Source organism: Tiliqua scincoides, chromosome 6 (assembly GCF_035046505.1).
Source record: "Tiliqua scincoides isolate rTilSci1 chromosome 6, rTilSci1.hap2, whole genome shotgun sequence".
Classification (NCBI taxonomy): domain Eukaryota; kingdom Metazoa; phylum Chordata; class Lepidosauria; order Squamata; family Scincidae; genus Tiliqua; species Tiliqua scincoides.
Window position 1 is genome coordinate 86335324 of NC_089826.1, and position 17879 is coordinate 86353202.

At 49.7% G+C, this 17879-nt stretch overlaps 1 protein-coding gene across 2 annotated transcripts in view; it reads right to left on the reverse strand.

The window, feature by feature from the left end:
• Nucleotides 1-17879, reverse strand: part of WNT7B (Wnt family member 7B) — a 90210-nt gene that overhangs the window by 62758 nt on the left and 9573 nt on the right. The window contains exon 1 of one of the 2 annotated variants that reach the window (XM_066631650.1): nt 15006-15088. The exons of the other annotated variant lie outside the window; for it this stretch is intronic. Coding sequence (XP_066487747.1) covers nt 15006-15088 — 83 coding nt within the window. Of the gene's footprint in view, nt 1-15005; nt 15089-17879 lie in introns of those variants that run through there. 2 annotated transcript variants of the gene reach the window in all.

The window sequence follows — 17879 nt, forward strand, 5'->3', positions numbered from 1 at the left end:
CCTCTGTCCCGGCAAGCACCACCATTCACACTCTACAGCGCACCAAAGAAAAGGGGAATGGAATGGAAAAGAATCCTAAGTTTGACCATTGTCCATCACCCCGTGCTGCTGAACTACAGCCCAATCCTATGCATGTCTACTCAGAAGTAAGTCCCATTAGAATCAATGGGATTTACTCCCAGGTAAGTGTGCATAGGATTGCAGCCTTAGAGCCCAATCCTGAGCTCTTAGTGTCGGTCCATTGCCGGCGCTGAGAGTCGCAAACATGCTGTAAGGCAGGTTGCATCCCTCAGCGCTGGTTCCGAGCTGGTGCTAGAGTAGCTCCAGTGGACAACCGCTGCCCCGCCACTCCACAGGTGGCAGAGAGGTAGGTGGGGGAGTGGGGGGACGCAGGGAGGAGGTGTTCCAGGGGGGGGAAGGGGCAGGGAGGAGGCTTGCCGGGGAGGGAGTGGGGTTGGAAGGAGGTGGGACCAGAGGCGCTCTGCTCCTCTATATACAGAGCCTCTGTGTCAGGCCACGGGCTAGACATGGAGGCTCTTAATCCTATGGCAGCCCAAGGGTTGCCGCGGAATCAGGTAGCCCCATTGCAGGGCTACTTGCCTTACTGAGGAGCCCACGGAAGAGTCTCCCATAAGCTGGAAGTGACATCAGAAGAGGAGAAGACCATGGTGGATAGTGTGCTGCAATAAGAAAAGCATTGAAGATCACTGAACTTGAGGGCTAATGTTTGAGCTACTTAAGCAAGTGCTGGAAAGATGGTTGGCAACCTTCAGTCTCAAAAGACTATGGTAGAAGCCTACAGCACCCGGTATTCCCAGGCGGTCTCCCATCCAAGTACTAACCAGGCCTGACCCTGCTTAGCTTCCCAGATCATGGTATAAGCCTATAGCACCCGGTATTCCCAGGCGGTCTCCCATCCAAGTACTAACCAGGCCTGACCCTGCTTAGCTTCCCAGATCATGGTATAAGCCTACAGCACCCGGCATTCCCAGGCGGTCTCCCATCCAAGTACTAACCAGGCCTGACCCTGCTTAGCTTCCGAGATCATGGTAGAAGCCTACAGCACCCGGTATTCCCAGGCGGTCTCCCATCCAAGTACTAACCAGGCCTGACCCTGCTTAGCTTCCCAGATCATGGTATAAGCCTACAGCACCCGGTATTCCCAGGCGGTCTCCCATCCAAGTACTAACCAGGCCTGACCCTGCTTAGCTTCCCAGATCATGGTATAAGCCTACAGCACCCGGCATTCCCAGGCGGTCTCCCATCCAAGTACTAACCAGGCCTGACCCTGCTTAGCTTCCAAGATCATGGTATAAGCCTACAGCACCCGGTATTCCCAGGCGGTCTCCCATCCAAGTACTAACCAGGCCTGACCCTGCTTAGCTTCCAAGATCATGGTATAAGCCTACAGCACCTGGTATTCCCAGGAGGTCTCCCATCCAAGTACTAACCAGGCCTGACCCTGCTTAGCTTCCGAGATCATGGTATAAGCCTACAGCACCCGGTATTCCCAGGCGGTCTCCCATCCAAGTACTAACCAGGCCTGACCCTGCTTAGCTTCCGAGACCAGACGAGATTGGGCATGTGTAGGGTAACAGTTGCTGTGTTGATGATGGAACAGACAAGCACAGGCTTAAAAAAACAATAACCCCACAAAATTCCTAATAGAAGAATTTTCCTTCCAGTCTGTATGACAGAGAAAAGGAAAGAGCAGCTTTTGTCTATATGCCATTCATCCCTTTATCGACTTGATGCCAGGACATTGCGCCAAACCCAAACCCAAGCATGTTAAATATTTACCATACCTTGAGCAGTGACAGGCTTTTTGGAGACAGGGAAATGGCTTGAGGAGCCTGGAGCTACCAGTTGCAGCACCCAGCATGACGTCAAGAAGACTATGAGGATACACCCCTGCCAGGGGGTCACACATTCTTTAGCTCTTAAGGGATGCACTCTGTATGAGTCACGGCCCTCTCTTATTCATTTTAGATCAATGTACTGAGCTGTTCAACAGGAACAGTGACACACAACTAAAGCAGAGATGCACGCCAGGCACCTTCCCACTTCCTCCTTCCACTCCCTGTTCCCTGCCCTCTGCCTTTTCAAAAGGCAAAATGGAAGAGGGAATGGAGAAGGAAGAATAGCAGCAGCTCTACCAGCAAGTGAGGGGGCTTAATGAGACAGCCAGTGGGCATCGAACTGAACCCAGGATAGCTGCCCAGTGCCCCTCATTAACAGGCCTCCCAGAAAGACCCAACTGCTGATGGCCCCTTAAAATTTCACAGTCACAGGTCCATGTTGGGTATGCTCTAGAGAACAGTGTTCTTCAACTTGTGGGTCATGACCCCAATGGAGTCACAAAGCCTCATTTGGGGGTTGTGGCAACTTTTCAAAGCCTGTGCAAGGGAGGGCTTGGATCCAATCCAATAATGGTACTGACTTTCCAAAACTGATTACTTGACATAATCCTGCACAGCTTCTTCTCGCTGCCTTGCCTGCAGCTCCTACAGCTGGTACAGCTCAAGCTGCTCCCCTACAAGGTTGTTGTGAAGATACAAGAGGTAGGGGAAAACGGTGGATGGCGCAAATTGTGTCCTGGGAGGGGGCAAGAGCAGGGTGGGCCCACAGACTCTTATTTATTTATTGGGGTCATGCCACAAAAAGGGTTGAAGACCACTGCTCTAGAACACACTGACCTCTATGGTCTTCTCTATGGTCTTCGCCTCTTGTGATGTCACTCCCGGCTTTGGGGAAACTTCCGGTTCTGCAGCTCTCTGAGGCAACTGCCTGTGGTAATGAATTGTCTGTCCCTCTAGCCAGCAGAGGAGGAGGGACCGACAACTACAGACAGCTGCCCAAGAAAAAGAGCCACACAACCTGGAAGAGTTTGTCAGCCATTTGCAACTGCTGTGCGACAAAGGCCCCTGGCACACTTGCAGGCACACCAGTTGAGATTGCTGCTCCAGAATGCACTCCTTTTTCATATGTTTATATTTTACTTAACTAACATAGATACATTACATAATGGATAAAATTACAACAGTTACTATAATAAGAAAAAAAAACCTTTGCACCAATCCCTGTCCAACTTATACCTGACCTTCTTAAACGTGATAAGAAGGAAATGAACCCTGGTGTTTTAATGATCTCTATCTGTTGTCTATCAACTCTTAAATGGCTGCATTGAGATTTGATGTTTCTGCAGTTTTTCACAGCTTCAGTAAGGACTTTGAAAGTTGGAGAGTTCACATTGTTTCTTTGCAATCGGCATTTTTGCAGCAGTCAGTAAATTCTATACAAGCTCGTGGATGGCCTGAATAATCTGACTGTTCAGATATCCAGCTAAGGTGTACGGCACTCTCGGTTCATGCAGAACAAACAGCCTAGCCAGCACTTTGCGCCATCTGAATGTGCACCCAGAACACTTCCCAAAACCCTCTGCAAATGTGGAGGGACTCCATGGCATGCGAGTGAATGCGGAGAGGGTTCCCTGAAGCTACAAAGTTTGAACACAAAACTGGTGTAATTAATTGACGTTAGTGGAATTATGCCAGGGGTGGATTTGGCACAAGCAACCTTTAATTGTCCCCACTACATGCTGAGAGAAATTCTTTCGCAGCCTTAAGTAGCATCAGTCAACACTTCAATTATCTCCCAAGATGTCTCCCAGCGAACACAACCTGTGCCAGGTTCTGCTGTAAAGCAAAGGCAGGTTTTCTTATTAAGTACAAGGAACAATAGTGACTGAAGAGCTATCAGGCAGCCAACGATATGATACGACTTGGAACACATTATGCAATATTAAGAGAAGTTAAACAGGGGCTTAGGTTACCAGCAATAACAGAGGCTTAGACAGAACAACTGATCGGTGGAAAAGCAGCATTCATGAGAGGTCACATTAATTGGGGTATGTGGAGACAGAAAGAGAGGAGAAAGCAGGGGGCAGAGGAATGAGAGTGCTGCAAAACAAGAATGCCTTTCAGAGCCGCGTCCTCTGGGTACACTTTGGGATGCCATATTCTGTGTGAAATAATCAGGAGACATTGACCGCGTTCTCACTGTGATGGTAAACCTGGGCTGGCTTGTGCCACTTTGGACTGGGGGTATGGGGTGGGACTGTCAGAGCCCTGCTCTGCCGTATCCTATCCTCTGTGTTGGGCTGCAAAGCCCAACACAGAGGTTCTCAAGTCTGTGCTGGTAAAACAGCACAGACTCTAGGAGCCCCATTGTTTCCATTCCCTTGGGGCTTCCCCCGAGGAAACTCCTGACTGCCCTGGCAGTGCCACTGGATGCAGTGGTAGCCATTCTGGTGCCGCTGCACCTGGCATCACTGCCAGGGATAGGATTGGGCTGTTAAACTGCTCCTTCTGTTATGACATGCTGCCCCTTAGATTTGGAACTGTTATCCAAAATTCAAACATGTCTCTCTCTTCCTTCAGATGTGTACTCAAACCCCATGTCCTCTGGAAAACTTCAGACAGACAGAAAAAAGGGTCCCCACTGTATAGGTCAGTGATTTTCAACCGGTGTGCCGCAAAAGGCCCCCAGGTGTGCCACAGGAGTTTGGAGCACAGCATTGAAAATCAATGAAAAACTCTTTCAGGTTCTGCAGCACTTTCTGGGGCAATTGTCTGTAATAACAAATTGTTCCTCTTCCTCCATTGGCAGAAACGGTAACTGACATCAAAAAAGTGAAGACCATAGATGTCAATATGCCTTGAGAAGGAAAATATTGAAAATCACTGGTATAGGCAATTTTAAAAGGTGCTAAGACTCACAGCCTACCTATCTACTATCTAAATTAACTGTAAGTGTGTGTTGGCAACCTTCAGTCTCGAAAGACTCTGGTATTGCGCTCTGAAAGGTGGTTCTGGAACAGCGTCTAGCGTGGCTGAAAAGGCCGATTCGGGAGTGACAATCCCTTCCACACTGGGAGCAAGTGCAGTCTGTCCCTGGTCTGTCTCCCTGGCTATGGGCCTTCCTTCTTTGCCTCAGACTGCTGGCAAAGTGTCTCTTCAAACTGGGAAAGGCCATGCTGCACAGCCTGCCTCCAAGCGGGCCGCTCAGAGGCCAGGGTTTCCCACCTGTTGAGGTCCACTCCTAAGGCCTTCAGATCCCTCTTGCAGATGTCCTTGTATTGCAGCTGTGGTCTACCTGTAGGGCGCTTTCCTTGCATGAGTTCTCCATGGAGGAGATCCTTTGGGATCCGGCCATCATCCATTCTCAGGACATGACCGAGCCAACGCAGGCGTCTTTGTTTCAGCAGCGCATACATGCTAGGGATTCCAGCACGTTGCAGGACTGAGTTGTTTGGAACTTAAATGGAACTACAAACTGTAGGTATGACAGAGAGGTGGGGAGATAGGCAGGGAGATTGGGGCATGACGATTCAGCAGCAGTTGCCAGGTGTCTACAAGTCCTTTCCCCTCTTACTGTGAACAGAGGTTTCTGAGTAGAAAGAAGACCTGCTGGACACTTTTGCTAAAATGAAAGAAGGAGGCTGGACACTTTTGCTAAAATGTGTTTGAGTTGAAGACTCATGGGATAAAGTGTTCAGTCCTGCTCGTGGTTCTCCTTTCCTTGTGACCTCCATCATATCCATTCTGCTGGATGGGTAAAATGACTTCAAATGAGTTAATACAGAACATTGAGAATGATTTTAGAGCTCTGGTATTTATTTCTTTAGTAAAACAAATTAAACCAATGGGCCCCATTCACTTCAGTGTTTGGTTCACTACAAAATGAGAGGAGACCATATTGAAAGGGAATGAGCAGCAGGCAGCAAAAACATTCAATTCTCTGGAAGCAACTAGTGTAGTGCCCTCCTAAATGGTTGCACTCCAGCAGTGACGTAGCTAGACGGGGTGCAAAGCGTTAAGCTTTGCAGATGCCTGAACGTGCCATCCCAGCGACCCCTGGCCCCCCCCACGGGAGCCATTCTGGGCAGTGGGGCAAAACGGAGGTGGAACACCTGACTCCAAAGGGGAGGAGGAGAGGCCACTTGCACGGCGTGTTCAAGTGCCTGCAAAACTTAGTGCTTTGCACCCCCTCTAGCTATGCCACTGCACCCTGGTTTGGCTAAGGGTTTTAAGACCCCTTTGATCTCTCAGCCGCCTTCTTTTAAAATGGCTGCTCCGCACACACAATGCTGCAGAGCATTCCCTCCGAGTCCTGCCTCTGCAGCTCAATTGCACATTTGGGGAACGTCCGCAGCCTCGCAGGTACACTAAGTCCCTGCTCCTGACTGCAATTACTTGGGACGTAACTGTACTGATAGACCCACTCACAGTCATCAAGACGCCCCAACTCATAACAATATTTCACCCCATTATACAGTTAATCAATCCAATTAAAAAGCAGATGATTAATCAACTATAATTCTTTCCTTGGTATTCCTGTATAGAGGCATTAAGAAAGAAGCAGGATGAAGAGGTAAGGTTTGTAGTTGAAGAGGCTTCAGCACTCTCATAATGTGGCAATTGTCTCTTATGACCTGTGTGGGCAATGCACAGACCCATGTGCCTGCCACCTCATCTCACAATAGCCTCATAGTTTTGACCAGTCTCACTGGCAGATAACCAAGTGCTCAACTGCATATATTTATTCATTTGTTCTATTTTTTTACCCCACCTTTCTCCCTGAAGCTCATCCAAGAAGCTTCACAGCAGATTAAAAATACATATGCCAAGGATATGCCCAAGTCACTAAGCTCGAGTCACGAGTCACCAACCCCACAAGTCACAAGTCATAGAGCATGCCTGTCATGACTTGACGTTGAAAATTTTCAAGTCCTTCAGGTTGTGAGTCTGAGTCATTTTGAATCACATGTCCTTGAGCAAAAACGCACAGAAAAAATTGAAGGTGCTTATGGGGTGTGTAAGTAAGCAAGAACACACACACGTTAAAAACAGTTGAGTCATTTCAAGTTCAGACTCTTGTTCTTTTTTCATCACTGGCCCCAAGTCATGAGTTGAGTCAGGGTCAGTGATGCCCACAACTTGAGTCAACTGAAGTCGTCGTCAACAGCCGCTTGGCGCAACTTGAGTAAAGTCAAATCCAAGTCAAGTGCTGATCCCTGACATATACTATAAAACACATTATAAAATACAAAAAAACATAATTAAAAACCAGCCAGCAGCACAAAATCATATCATAAAAGCATTGAACAGCATGCTCTACTATTGAAAAGCATAGTAGAATTTGCACGCAGCAGTCTGCAACCAGCATATATGACCATATCCTTGCTCTGTTCTTGTCTTTGGTTTACCATCACTCTACTTCAGCAGTTTTCAACCAGTGTGCTGTGGCACTTTGGTGTGCTGCAAATGGTCCACAGGTGTGCCTATTGTAAAAAAAAAAAAAAAAAAGCTGATGGTTTGCCTTGGCAATTTTAGGGCCTTCCCAGTGTGCCATGAGATCAAATAGGTTGAAGATTACGGCTCTATTTTATGTGAGAAATCAAGCCTAAGTAGGTTCTGAATCTGAGGCCCACTTATATCTATATCTATTTCAATTGTTAACTTGCATGATTATATACATATAAATTTTATATGTCATATATATTTATATATCAATTGAAAGATGTTTAAAAGAAAAAAAATTTCTTCTTGAAGAAGAAGTTTAAACATCTTAGGGCGGTCTCTTTCCCCACCCCCCAACAGCCTGGTATCTAGGGGCCCCCAGCCACCTTCTTTGCACACCACTGCCCCTGGCCCCCATCAAGGCTTCCAGGCCAGGGCTATGATGACCATCAGCATGAGCAATAAGAAGGATCTGCAGTTGGTATTCCTTACGCTAGCTGCAAATTGCATACATTCCACTTCAACAGCATGTTGCCCTGTCTTTCCCCAGCCAGACCCCCAACTTGATAGGAGCCGAGTCTGACTCTGTTCTCCGAGTTCCTGTTTCATGGCCAGATTTTTCATACAACTGCAAGCCTGCCAATCTGCGTGCTTTTACAATAGTGCTGCATTGTGTGCTGCCAGATGGTGTCAGGTTTGGCCAGTTGGCTTTTCTGGAGCTCCTTGCATCAGAAGCCCCACCATTAAGGCAAGGAATGAAATCCATATTTGTCCAGCTCATTAGAAACAGTAGGGAAGGGAGACTCAGCAACCAGAACTGGGCCAAGCCACACAGTGAGACCAAGCTTTGAAGTTAGTCTTCCGGGTTCCAAGGACAACAACGTCTCCGCTGGACCCTTCTAAAAAGGCTTCCACTTCAGCATGAGGATATACTGGGCTGACCAGATTAGACTCCAACATCATCCAAACTCTCTTTCTAGTATAAATATATCACTTCTCTTCAGTAGTCTGTCCTTCACCAAACAATGTAATCTATGGGACTTTAGATACGGATGTATACCACAGAATGATTAGTGGGGGCTATTCATTTGAATGATTAGTTATAGCCAGGGCCATGTTAACCCATGGCTGAGCGCTGGCACTTCAGTGTTTCACCCCATTACAGCTGACAGTATAGATGGCGATATATAAGATACATATGGGTAAATATAACGTATAAATGCACATGTATTGCTATGGTGCACGTGCAGGTAACAGCAAAAAAAGTACAGGCCCCTAGTCCCTGTGGGGCCCCTAGGCTTCATCCTAGTGAGCCTTATGAATGATACAGCCCTGGTTACAGCTACTATAAACCTGATGTTATTTTAAAGTCATCTAAAAATAAAGTGCACTTTCTAAGAAAGCAAATGTGCATTTTGAATCCCATAAAGGAGGGGGAGCCACCTGGTAGCATTTTGGAATGGAGAAAGAGCAGGCAGGGAAAGGGTTAAGCATCCTTTCTCTCCCCCCCCCCATTATCCCCATCCTTTGGAAGCAGGATTTTTTGGTTGTTGCAATGGGGATGAGGCACTGCTTCATGATTAACCTGAAATGAGCGGTTTGCCCGGACTATTTTTGACCCTGCGCATTTCACGAGCAAAGCAGCCTTCAGCTTGGTTACTTGGTAGTCTCAGTGGCAGACATGCTTGCTCACCATGCCAGCAGGAGCCAGCAGCCAGCAGCCAGCCTGATGGGGAACTCAAACCCCCTAAGGCCAAGACCCTCCCAAGACCCTGGCCCAGCAATGCACCAGTGCGCTGTACGGAGGAGTGCAGGTTGCATTCTAAGTCGGGCAACCCATTCCTAACAAAATTCCCTTGCGCCAATGCAGCGGCACCTTTGCAGCTTACGCTGCATCCTGTGGGGGAATTTTGCAGGCTGTAGGTCTCCTCAAGGTAAGGGGGCATTTATCCCCTTGCTCAGGGGAAAGCCCCAGCCACGGCAACTGGTCTACTCAGACCTGTGCCTGCTAAATTGCTGGTGCAGGTTTGAGTGGATCCCTGTCAGCAAACCTTTCCCAGGAAAGGGGATAGGATATGGTGCCCTGCCAATCCTTCCTCTCTCCCAGGTCCCCTCCAATGCCACCCTCCCACCCAGCCCTCTTCTGCTGGAGCAGAACTTTCCTGCACTGGCACGTGTTAAGGCTTGCACTGGCAGTGATGGGATGGCACAGGCCATCCTGCCAGCACTACTATCTTCCGCACTGGCAGAACATGCTTCACAGCGCATTTGCTACAGCGCAAGCCAGCAAAGCAACCTGTCCGGCAACATAAGATGAGTATGGGATTGCGCTGTCACTCAGAGTTCACAAAAGAGTTCACAAAAAGTCAGTCAACAGCCATGACACTGAAACTGTGTGCGTCAACATACAATGAGCTATGATGGGAAACAGCAATGCGCAATGGGTTCCTTGAAGACAGGCAACCTGAAAAGTGTGCTCTAGAAATGCTAATTGTCATTACTGTACCTTCAGTATAGCTATTCTTTGCATAGTCAGAATGTGGGTTTTCCCCTTCTCAGTGCATTTCATTTTGCCTGCGGGTAGCATGTTCCAGGACCAGGGTGCTGAATCGACAAAATGCAGACCTGGACCAAGTCAGCACTCCATCAATACGTCATGAAAGCGACTCACACCACTGGCTGTGGATAATGGTTCACTTGCTGCTGACACTGCTGTTCCAAATGAGTCTACTGTACATTCATCACAAATGTCTTTGTGCATATTGAGCTCACTCTGTGTGTCTGTGTGGGCGCACACACAGGTGTGCCACATGAGTTTATAGCATAGCAATTGAAAACCACTGAAAAGCTCTTCTGGTTTCTGCGGCTCTGGTTCTAGGGCTACTCTCTAGAGTAAAGAATTCCTCTTTCTTCCTTCGCCGGCTCTGCCACAGAACCCAGAAGAAACTCCCGGGAGCTGGAAGTGACATCACAAGAGGTGAGGACCATAGAGAAGACCATAGAGGTCTGTGCGCCATGAGAAGCAAAACATTGAAAATTGTTGTTCTAGGCAAAGAGCCTTGAACCAGCTCATTGCACTGTAAGATTTTCCAAGAGCAGAAACTTGAAGACTCCCAGGTGGCCCCAGGCATCCAATCTCATATAGTATACAAAAAGCAGGGTCATAAATACCCCTTTGCACACTTGCCCTAGTCTCTCATCCCATCATTGGATGCATCAGCTTGGTGTGGATGTAACAACCAAAATTCTGAACTAGTGTGCATCCTTAAGGTATGAAGAGTTTCATGGCACACCAGTGTGTCTCACCTCGCCAACTGAAAATCACTGCCTTCGTCTCTATTTTTGGAAAGGGGATAAGCATGTTGATGCACTGGGCAGCACAACTGGGAACGAGCAGGACAGAAATGGGTCCCCACAAGCAGGAATGCCCCTAAGAAGCAAGAAAAGATTTGTTCCTCAAAATAATCCTGCATCTTCTCCAGAAGTCTCAGAAGTGCCAGGGACTGTTGGCACAGACAGCAATGCTCAGCCAGCAGGAGCCATCAGCCAGCCTGATGGAGAACTCACACCCCTAAGGCCAAGACCCTCCCAGACCTCTCTAAGGAAGGTTCCCCTTTCATCCTCCCACAACACTCCATGAGGCTGAATGAGCAAGGAAGGGCAGAAGCTTCCTTAATTCATCCTCTGAGCCAAGGCATGCCCACACTATGTTCACACATTATGGGAGCTGAACAGGCTCCATTGTGTCCTCTCTGCTCCAGCCAGGAAGCACTCGGCAAGATGAGAGGGGCTGCAGAATTTGCCAGACCTTCTTCTCTTTCCCCTGCCAATGCGACAGGTTTCCCCACATTGCTACTATAAAGCAAGTCACTGGCTGGACTGAAATGTTTTGTCCTCTTTTATGACAACAGAACTAGGAGACCATTAAACTGCCTGGCAATTTTAGGCAAGACAAAAAGGATTCCAGCAGACAAGGGTTAAAGCAGGTGCTGACCTCTCCCATTGAAATCAGTATCATGTGCTAGCGGGGTCATAGTTATTAACGATGTCATGTCCTCGGCTAACATCAACCAACATCATGATCTTGGTTGGATGGTCGTAGCAGCAGGTTTCAGCAGATTGAAGTAGCACCAAACAATCAACCAAGGACATGATCCAGATAAACTGACAGACATTTCAAGTAATGCATCTTCACACAGTTCAGATAGCTTTTCAAAATGATTCAACAAATCCATGGAAAATAGGTCTGTCAAAGGCAGCAATCAAGACAGTTAAAGATCTTATATTTTCTTAAGTAGCATTTCTCAAACTGTGGGTCAGGACCCACTTGCAGAGCCTCCAATTAAAATAAGCATGATGGAAAGAGCAGATAACTAATTGCCTCAAACCCTGAAGCTATTCAAAAATCATATGGCTGCTAATTGCACTGTAAAGAGCTGAGCTCCTGCAGTTTTTTGAACTTGTGTAAATCTAGGCAAGTGTCTTTTTTCTGGTGTGTTTTTACCCCAAGCCATCAATTCCCCATCAATGACAGGTAGTGGGGGCAGGTAAAGGCTGGGTCACATAACTAAGCCTCCCCCCCCCCAAGTCTTGAGGTTATTCATTAGGGCTGCCTCATTGTGAGAAATGGATGGGGATTTTTTGCAAATAAAGATATAAATGAAATATTGTAAATAAATAAATGAAAATATTATTTCTTTTCAGATCACCTTTTTTTCAAATCTCATAAAGTTCCAAAGTAGGTTCTAAAAGAGTCTCAGTTTAAAAAGTGGGTTCCAGTGCTAAAGAGTTTGAGAGCCACTCTTCTAAAGTACACCTCTGAATACATCCATCACTCAAAGCTTGTGAAAGTCCAGCACCTTGGACTAGATGAACTATTGGGTCTGTTCCAATAGACTTCTGAGGGTCTTCTGAGTTGGGATCTCACTTTCTTGCCCTTCGCCTCTGACTCCCTTCCTGCTCTACTTGCTTACACGAGGGGACCAAGTCTTGCTGGCTCTCTAGACTCTTTCAGCCTGTTTCCGAACAACTGATGATGATGAGCTGGGAAGGGAGCATCGTGGGCTGTGAGGAGAGGGGTAGCAGAAGCAAGATTCATTTCCCCACCACACAGAAATCCACAGCCTGGAGCCAATCTGCACGAAGTTCCCCCTAAATAGAGCCTGCGCTTGCGTCTCCCCCTATAAGCAGAGCTGCTGCCCCAGAATTATTATTATACTTCTATAGCTTTTGCCTTTGGACCATATAATTATGTCACACTGCAAGGGGAAACCACCAGCATCTGGTGTGCGGTTGAGAAAACTTTTGTTTCAAGACTCAACACTATTTATAGAAAGGAAAACTTGGTGGGCAGAGTCATTTCCTACAGTCCTGCAAGAAAATACGGTTTGGGTTTACATTCAGAAAGGGGTCCTCTTTAAAATCATCACCAATCCCCCTTTTCACCCCTACCTTTTGGGAGAGAAGGAACCCATGTGAGCAGGCCCCGGAATCTGTTGGTGCACCCAGCAAAGTAAAGAGCTAGAAAGGGCACTGATTCGGTTGAATCACTAGGCTCCAATGCACTGTGAACCCAACAAGGTTCCATAATTCAGGCTCTGTTTAAAAGTGGTGGCTAAGGCATGTGCCTTTCATTATGAATTAAGGAGCAGGGAAACAGACTTAAAAAACTCCCCCCCCCCCCCAAATCATGATATTTCTAACTTGAGCTGGAAAAAGAGCATGCTTTGCACCAGAGAAGGAGAAACTGCAGATGCACCAATATATACAGATGACAGTTGAACTATTCAAATGGGAGGGTGGGTTGGAGCAGTGGTGTAGCTAGAGGGGGTGCAAAGCACTAAGTTTTGCATGGAGCCTCACAGGTGTGTAAGCAGAGGCATTCGCCTTTTCTTTGGGTCTTTTCTGGCATTCGCCTCTGTTTGGCCCCTCACCCAGAATGGGTCCAAAGGGGAGGAGGGCCACTTGCACTCCACAGTGAGGCTCCCCCCTCTAGCTATGCCACTGGGTTGAAGATCTAGGGCACAGTCCTATGCATGTCTACTCAGAAGTCCCATTGTGTTCAGTGGGATGTACCCCCAAGAAAGTGTGGTTAGAATTGCAGCCCTAGGTGCAGGTAGACAATGTGCAGAAGAAAAACCTGGGCATGCATGGTCCATCCAAAGTTCAGCCAATGCATGTTTACACACACATTGATCCCACTGAATTAAATGGAGCTTCCTTGCAGTTGAAGAAGGCCTTGTAGCCTGGCCACCTGTCTCTGCAAGTTCATCTCCCTGAAAATCCCAGTCCTCTGAATTGGACTGATTCAGGAAAGGGCTGAAGGCTGCAATCCTGAAGTCACAGCCAGGCACAAACACATTTTATTTATTCTAGGGATGCAACCTCATCCTTTGTTGGTCCCAGCAGTGGTGTAACTAGAGGGGCACAAACCATTAAGTTTTGCAAGAGCCTCACTGCCTCCCCCTTGGAGGAGGTTTTGCTTCCCCCCTAGAATGGCACTGAAGGGGAGGGGAGGGGCCCCTTGCACGCTGCAGTGAGGTTCCCTGAAAACTTAGTGCTTTGCACCCCCTCTAGCTACGCCACTGGAGCCAAGTCTATCTAGGCACACCACTACCCATCCCATTCCCAAAGACTAGTGTGGCCAGGCCTCTTTCTGTTTACTCCAAAGTAAACACCAAAGTGTTCAACCGTACTTACTCCCAACACCCAGCTCCAGCCTATGCATGTCTTCTCATAGGTAAATTCCATTGTATTCAATGGAGGTTTAATCTCAAGTCATTGTCCATAGGATTGCAGCCTACTGAAGTCAACTCTTTTGGAAGTGTGTGTATCTTCCCCCCCCCCCAAACTTTCTTCCTTCTGATCCATCCTACGCGTAGTTACTTGGAGTAAGCCTACCTGGGTCCAGCAGGGCTGGCCTCCCCAAATACACTGGCTCTCAGCCCTGGTCTGGTGAGATGTTCACTCTCTTTCCAGGAATTTCCCCCCCCCCTTTTTCTGTTAGGAGGGGCTGGATGTTGAAATTGAGGTTTGTCCAGCAGCCCCTTCCTCCTCCTCAGGGAACACCTGTTAGCAGCATCCCCCCCCCCAGTCCCACAGCCACAACCTATAGCCTCCTTTGGAGAAGCTATTTAGGGCACAAGCCTATGCATGTCTACTCAGAAGAAAGTCCCATTATGTTCAATAAGTCTTACTCCCAGGAAAGTGTGCATAGGATTGCAGCCTTGCAGCCCAATCCTATCCTCATTTACCTGGGAGCAAGCCCCACTGACTGGGGCTTACTTCTGAGTAGACACGCATAGGATTGGGCTCTTACTCCCGAGTTGGCCAGTAGATGCTTGGGGGGAGAGGGGGCTTTCGTTTTGAAGGTGCGTCTGCTCAGGCTAGCATCCCTAGTGGGGCATTCACCCCAGAGGACCTGTTTCCAGGGAAAATGCCTCCCCCGTGCCCACCAGCACATTCCTGCCCCCCTTCAACCTTTTCCACCTTCCCGCGCATCGCGGATGCCCAGCTCAGGTTGGGGGGGGGGGGGGTTGGCAGTGGCGTAGCTAGAGGGGGTGCGAAGCGCTAAGTCTTGCAGGGAAGAGGGTGAGGCTCCCTGCAAGACTTAAGTGCCTTGCAACCCCCTAGCTACGCCACTGAGGGGTGGCACCACTTAGACCGCAAACACACACACATTTTTCAAAGCCAGTTCTGACTCACAAGTAGCTCCCACTGGTCAGAATGAGGAAGATCTGCGGGTAGTAGACGGAGAGTAAGACGCTGCGCGACGAGAAGAGGATCATGGTCGTATCCCGGGGGTCTTGCAGGAGCTTTTCCTTGGAGGGGGGAGGGGTCTTCCTGGGGGGCACAAATGGCTAATTTCTCCCCCCTGTGGCTTTTTTCCTCTTCTTTGGGGGGGGCGATCAGAAGTGCAGGCTGTGCTTGGAATCCGGGTGGGGGAGGACTGGGGGGGGGCTCAGGGCTGTTGCGCCGGGTTAGTGCCCTGGCGGTGGCTGCAGTCCCTGCGGAGCGGCGAGGGCTGTTCCTGCTCCGCGGCTGGCATCTCGCGACGGTGGGAGGCTGGTGGTGCTCGGCTCCTCTGGGTGGACTGATGCTGCTGATGCTCCCGGGGCTGGGCGCTCGCCCCCCCCCAACTCTCCAGAGACTCCTCGCTGCCATTGGGCGAGCTGGCCCGGCAAGCCTCCTCCTCCTTTTCGTGGGGAAGGGCAGTGGCGTAGCTAGAAGGGGGGGCAAAGCGCTAAGTTTGGCAGGGAGCCTGACCGCGGCGCTAAGTTTTGCGGGGATCCACACCGCGGCGTGCAAGCGACCCCTCCCCACCCAGAATGGCTCCGAAGGGTCCCTGCAAAACTTAGCGCTTTGTGTGTCCCCCTCCAGCTACGCCACCAGGGAAGGAATGACAACGGCCCCACCCAGCTGCAGAGCCCTCCTTCCGGAGCCTGGCAACTCTCTCCGACGTAACTGGCAGGGAGGGGACGTCCTGGCCCATTTGGGGTCTCTTCCTGCAGGGAAGCGCCTACCCCACACAAACCAAAAAGGACGTTGCCCTGCCCCGAGAAGCTTACAGTGAGGACATCAGAAGAGCCCCGCTGCATCAGGCCAAAGGGGGCCCATCTAGTCCAGCTTCCTGTGTCTCATAGTGGCTCACCGGATGCCTCTAGAAGCCCCTAAGAGACTTGTACCCCGGTGCCACCCCCTTGCCCCTGGCATTCTGTGGTAGCCTACTTCAACCAGGAGGTTGCTCATACCCATCGTGGCTTGTAACCTGTGAAGGACTTTTCCTCCATCCATCCCCTTCTAAAGGCATCCAGGCCAGGCGCCATTACCACATCTTGTGGCAAGGAGTTCCACGGATCACACTGGGGAAAGCAATATGTTCTAAATATTTCCTACCATCTAGATTTCCCGCTTCGGGTGGCAATCGGGAGAGAACTGAAGCACCCTATCAACCCTTTTCCAGACGGTCATCCTTACTCACGAGGAGAGGCTGCTGGCCAAATGTCTCTGGTTTGGAGAGGGATGCCCAGCACTGCAGAGCAAGGCATTCTGGGAAACGCAGCAGCCACACTCGCGCCCGTTCACCTTCTGCAATCTGCGGCTTGGCAGTCTGGCCTCCCCCAGTGGCGTAGCTAGAGGGGGGAAAAGCACTGCAATCCTATCCGTACTTTCCTGGGAGTAGTCTCACTGAACACAATGGGGAGTAGGCATGCATAGAATTGGGCTCTAAGTCTTGCAGAAAGCCGCACCACCCACCCTTCGGAACCATTCCAGGCTGGTCCTCACCGCACGCTGCGGTGAGGCACCCTGCAAGTCTTAGTGCTTTGCCCCCCTCTGGCTACGCCACTGGCTTGGAGACCGGTTCCCACGACCGGACTGAGGGTCAAGAGGGGGGCCAGAGCTCGCCTTCCCTGGAGGCCGTTGTAGCAGTCGGCTGGGCCGAGGGTCTGCCTTCCCCCCGTGTCGCTTGGCTTTGTGGATGCTCCAACCATTAGGCGTGCCCACCCTTTGAAAAAAAAGGTCGCTCCTGGGCTCCTTTTCTCCTCTATAGATGGCACTGGTAGACTGAACTGCCGACCTCCCCTCACCCCTTCAGAGGAAGCTCTGGATCGGAAAGCACACGTGTCTTGGCCACAGCCCCGACAGGTGGCTCCTCTAAGGCCACGTCCTCTTCCCTAAGGCCGCATCCCGAGTTGCAGGCACCACTCGCCCCGCCATGGGCAAGCTGCTTTCCAAACACCCCCCCCCCCAGTTCTAATGGGCGTCTCTGCGCACTGGAGTCAGTATTGTCGACCTTTTCCTTGGCAAGGAGTCCGATGCACGCTGAGGAGGACACGAGTCCTCACCTGGATCAATTTCTGGTGGCCACATCACAGGAGGGACATCCTGGACCCGGAGAAGGTGCAGAAAAGAGCGACCAGAACGACAGAGCGGAGAGGGGCTGCTCTTTTCCCTCTCAGAATCCACTACACATCCACTACAATTGAGTGGCGGGAGAGACAGGACAGATAAAAGACCATATTTCTTTACCCAGTGTGTGATTACTCTTTGGAACTCCTTGCCACAGGATGTGGTGATGTTCGAGGTACAATCGTGCTTCTTAAAAGTGGGCTACCACTGTCAGTGTTTAAAAAAGGGTAGAGCTATCGCTTGAAATATTTCTTGCCCAGCTTGACATTAATCTGTGGAACTCCTTGCCACAGGACGTGGTGATGGCATCTGGCTTCCTGTAGATGCCTTTCAAAGGGGATTGAACAGATTTCTGGCAGAAAAGGCCATTAGAGACCACAAGCCCTGATGGATATGTGAAGCTCCTGGTGCTAGAAGTAGGCTGTCTCTCTCATGCCTGATGCCAGGGAGTAGCGACATGTCTCCTGCGCTTCCGGTGGGCCACTGTGAGCTGCAGGAAGCTGGACTAGCTGGGCCTTTGGCCTGACTCGGCAGGGCTCTTCTGATGCGCTTGTGTAGGTCTCAAACCCGACCCACTCCTGCTCATGCGCTGCTTGGGTGGGGAGGCAGGTGAGGCAGAGCGCCCCTTTCTAATGTATTGACTGCAGAGATCGCCCTCCTTCCCCGCAA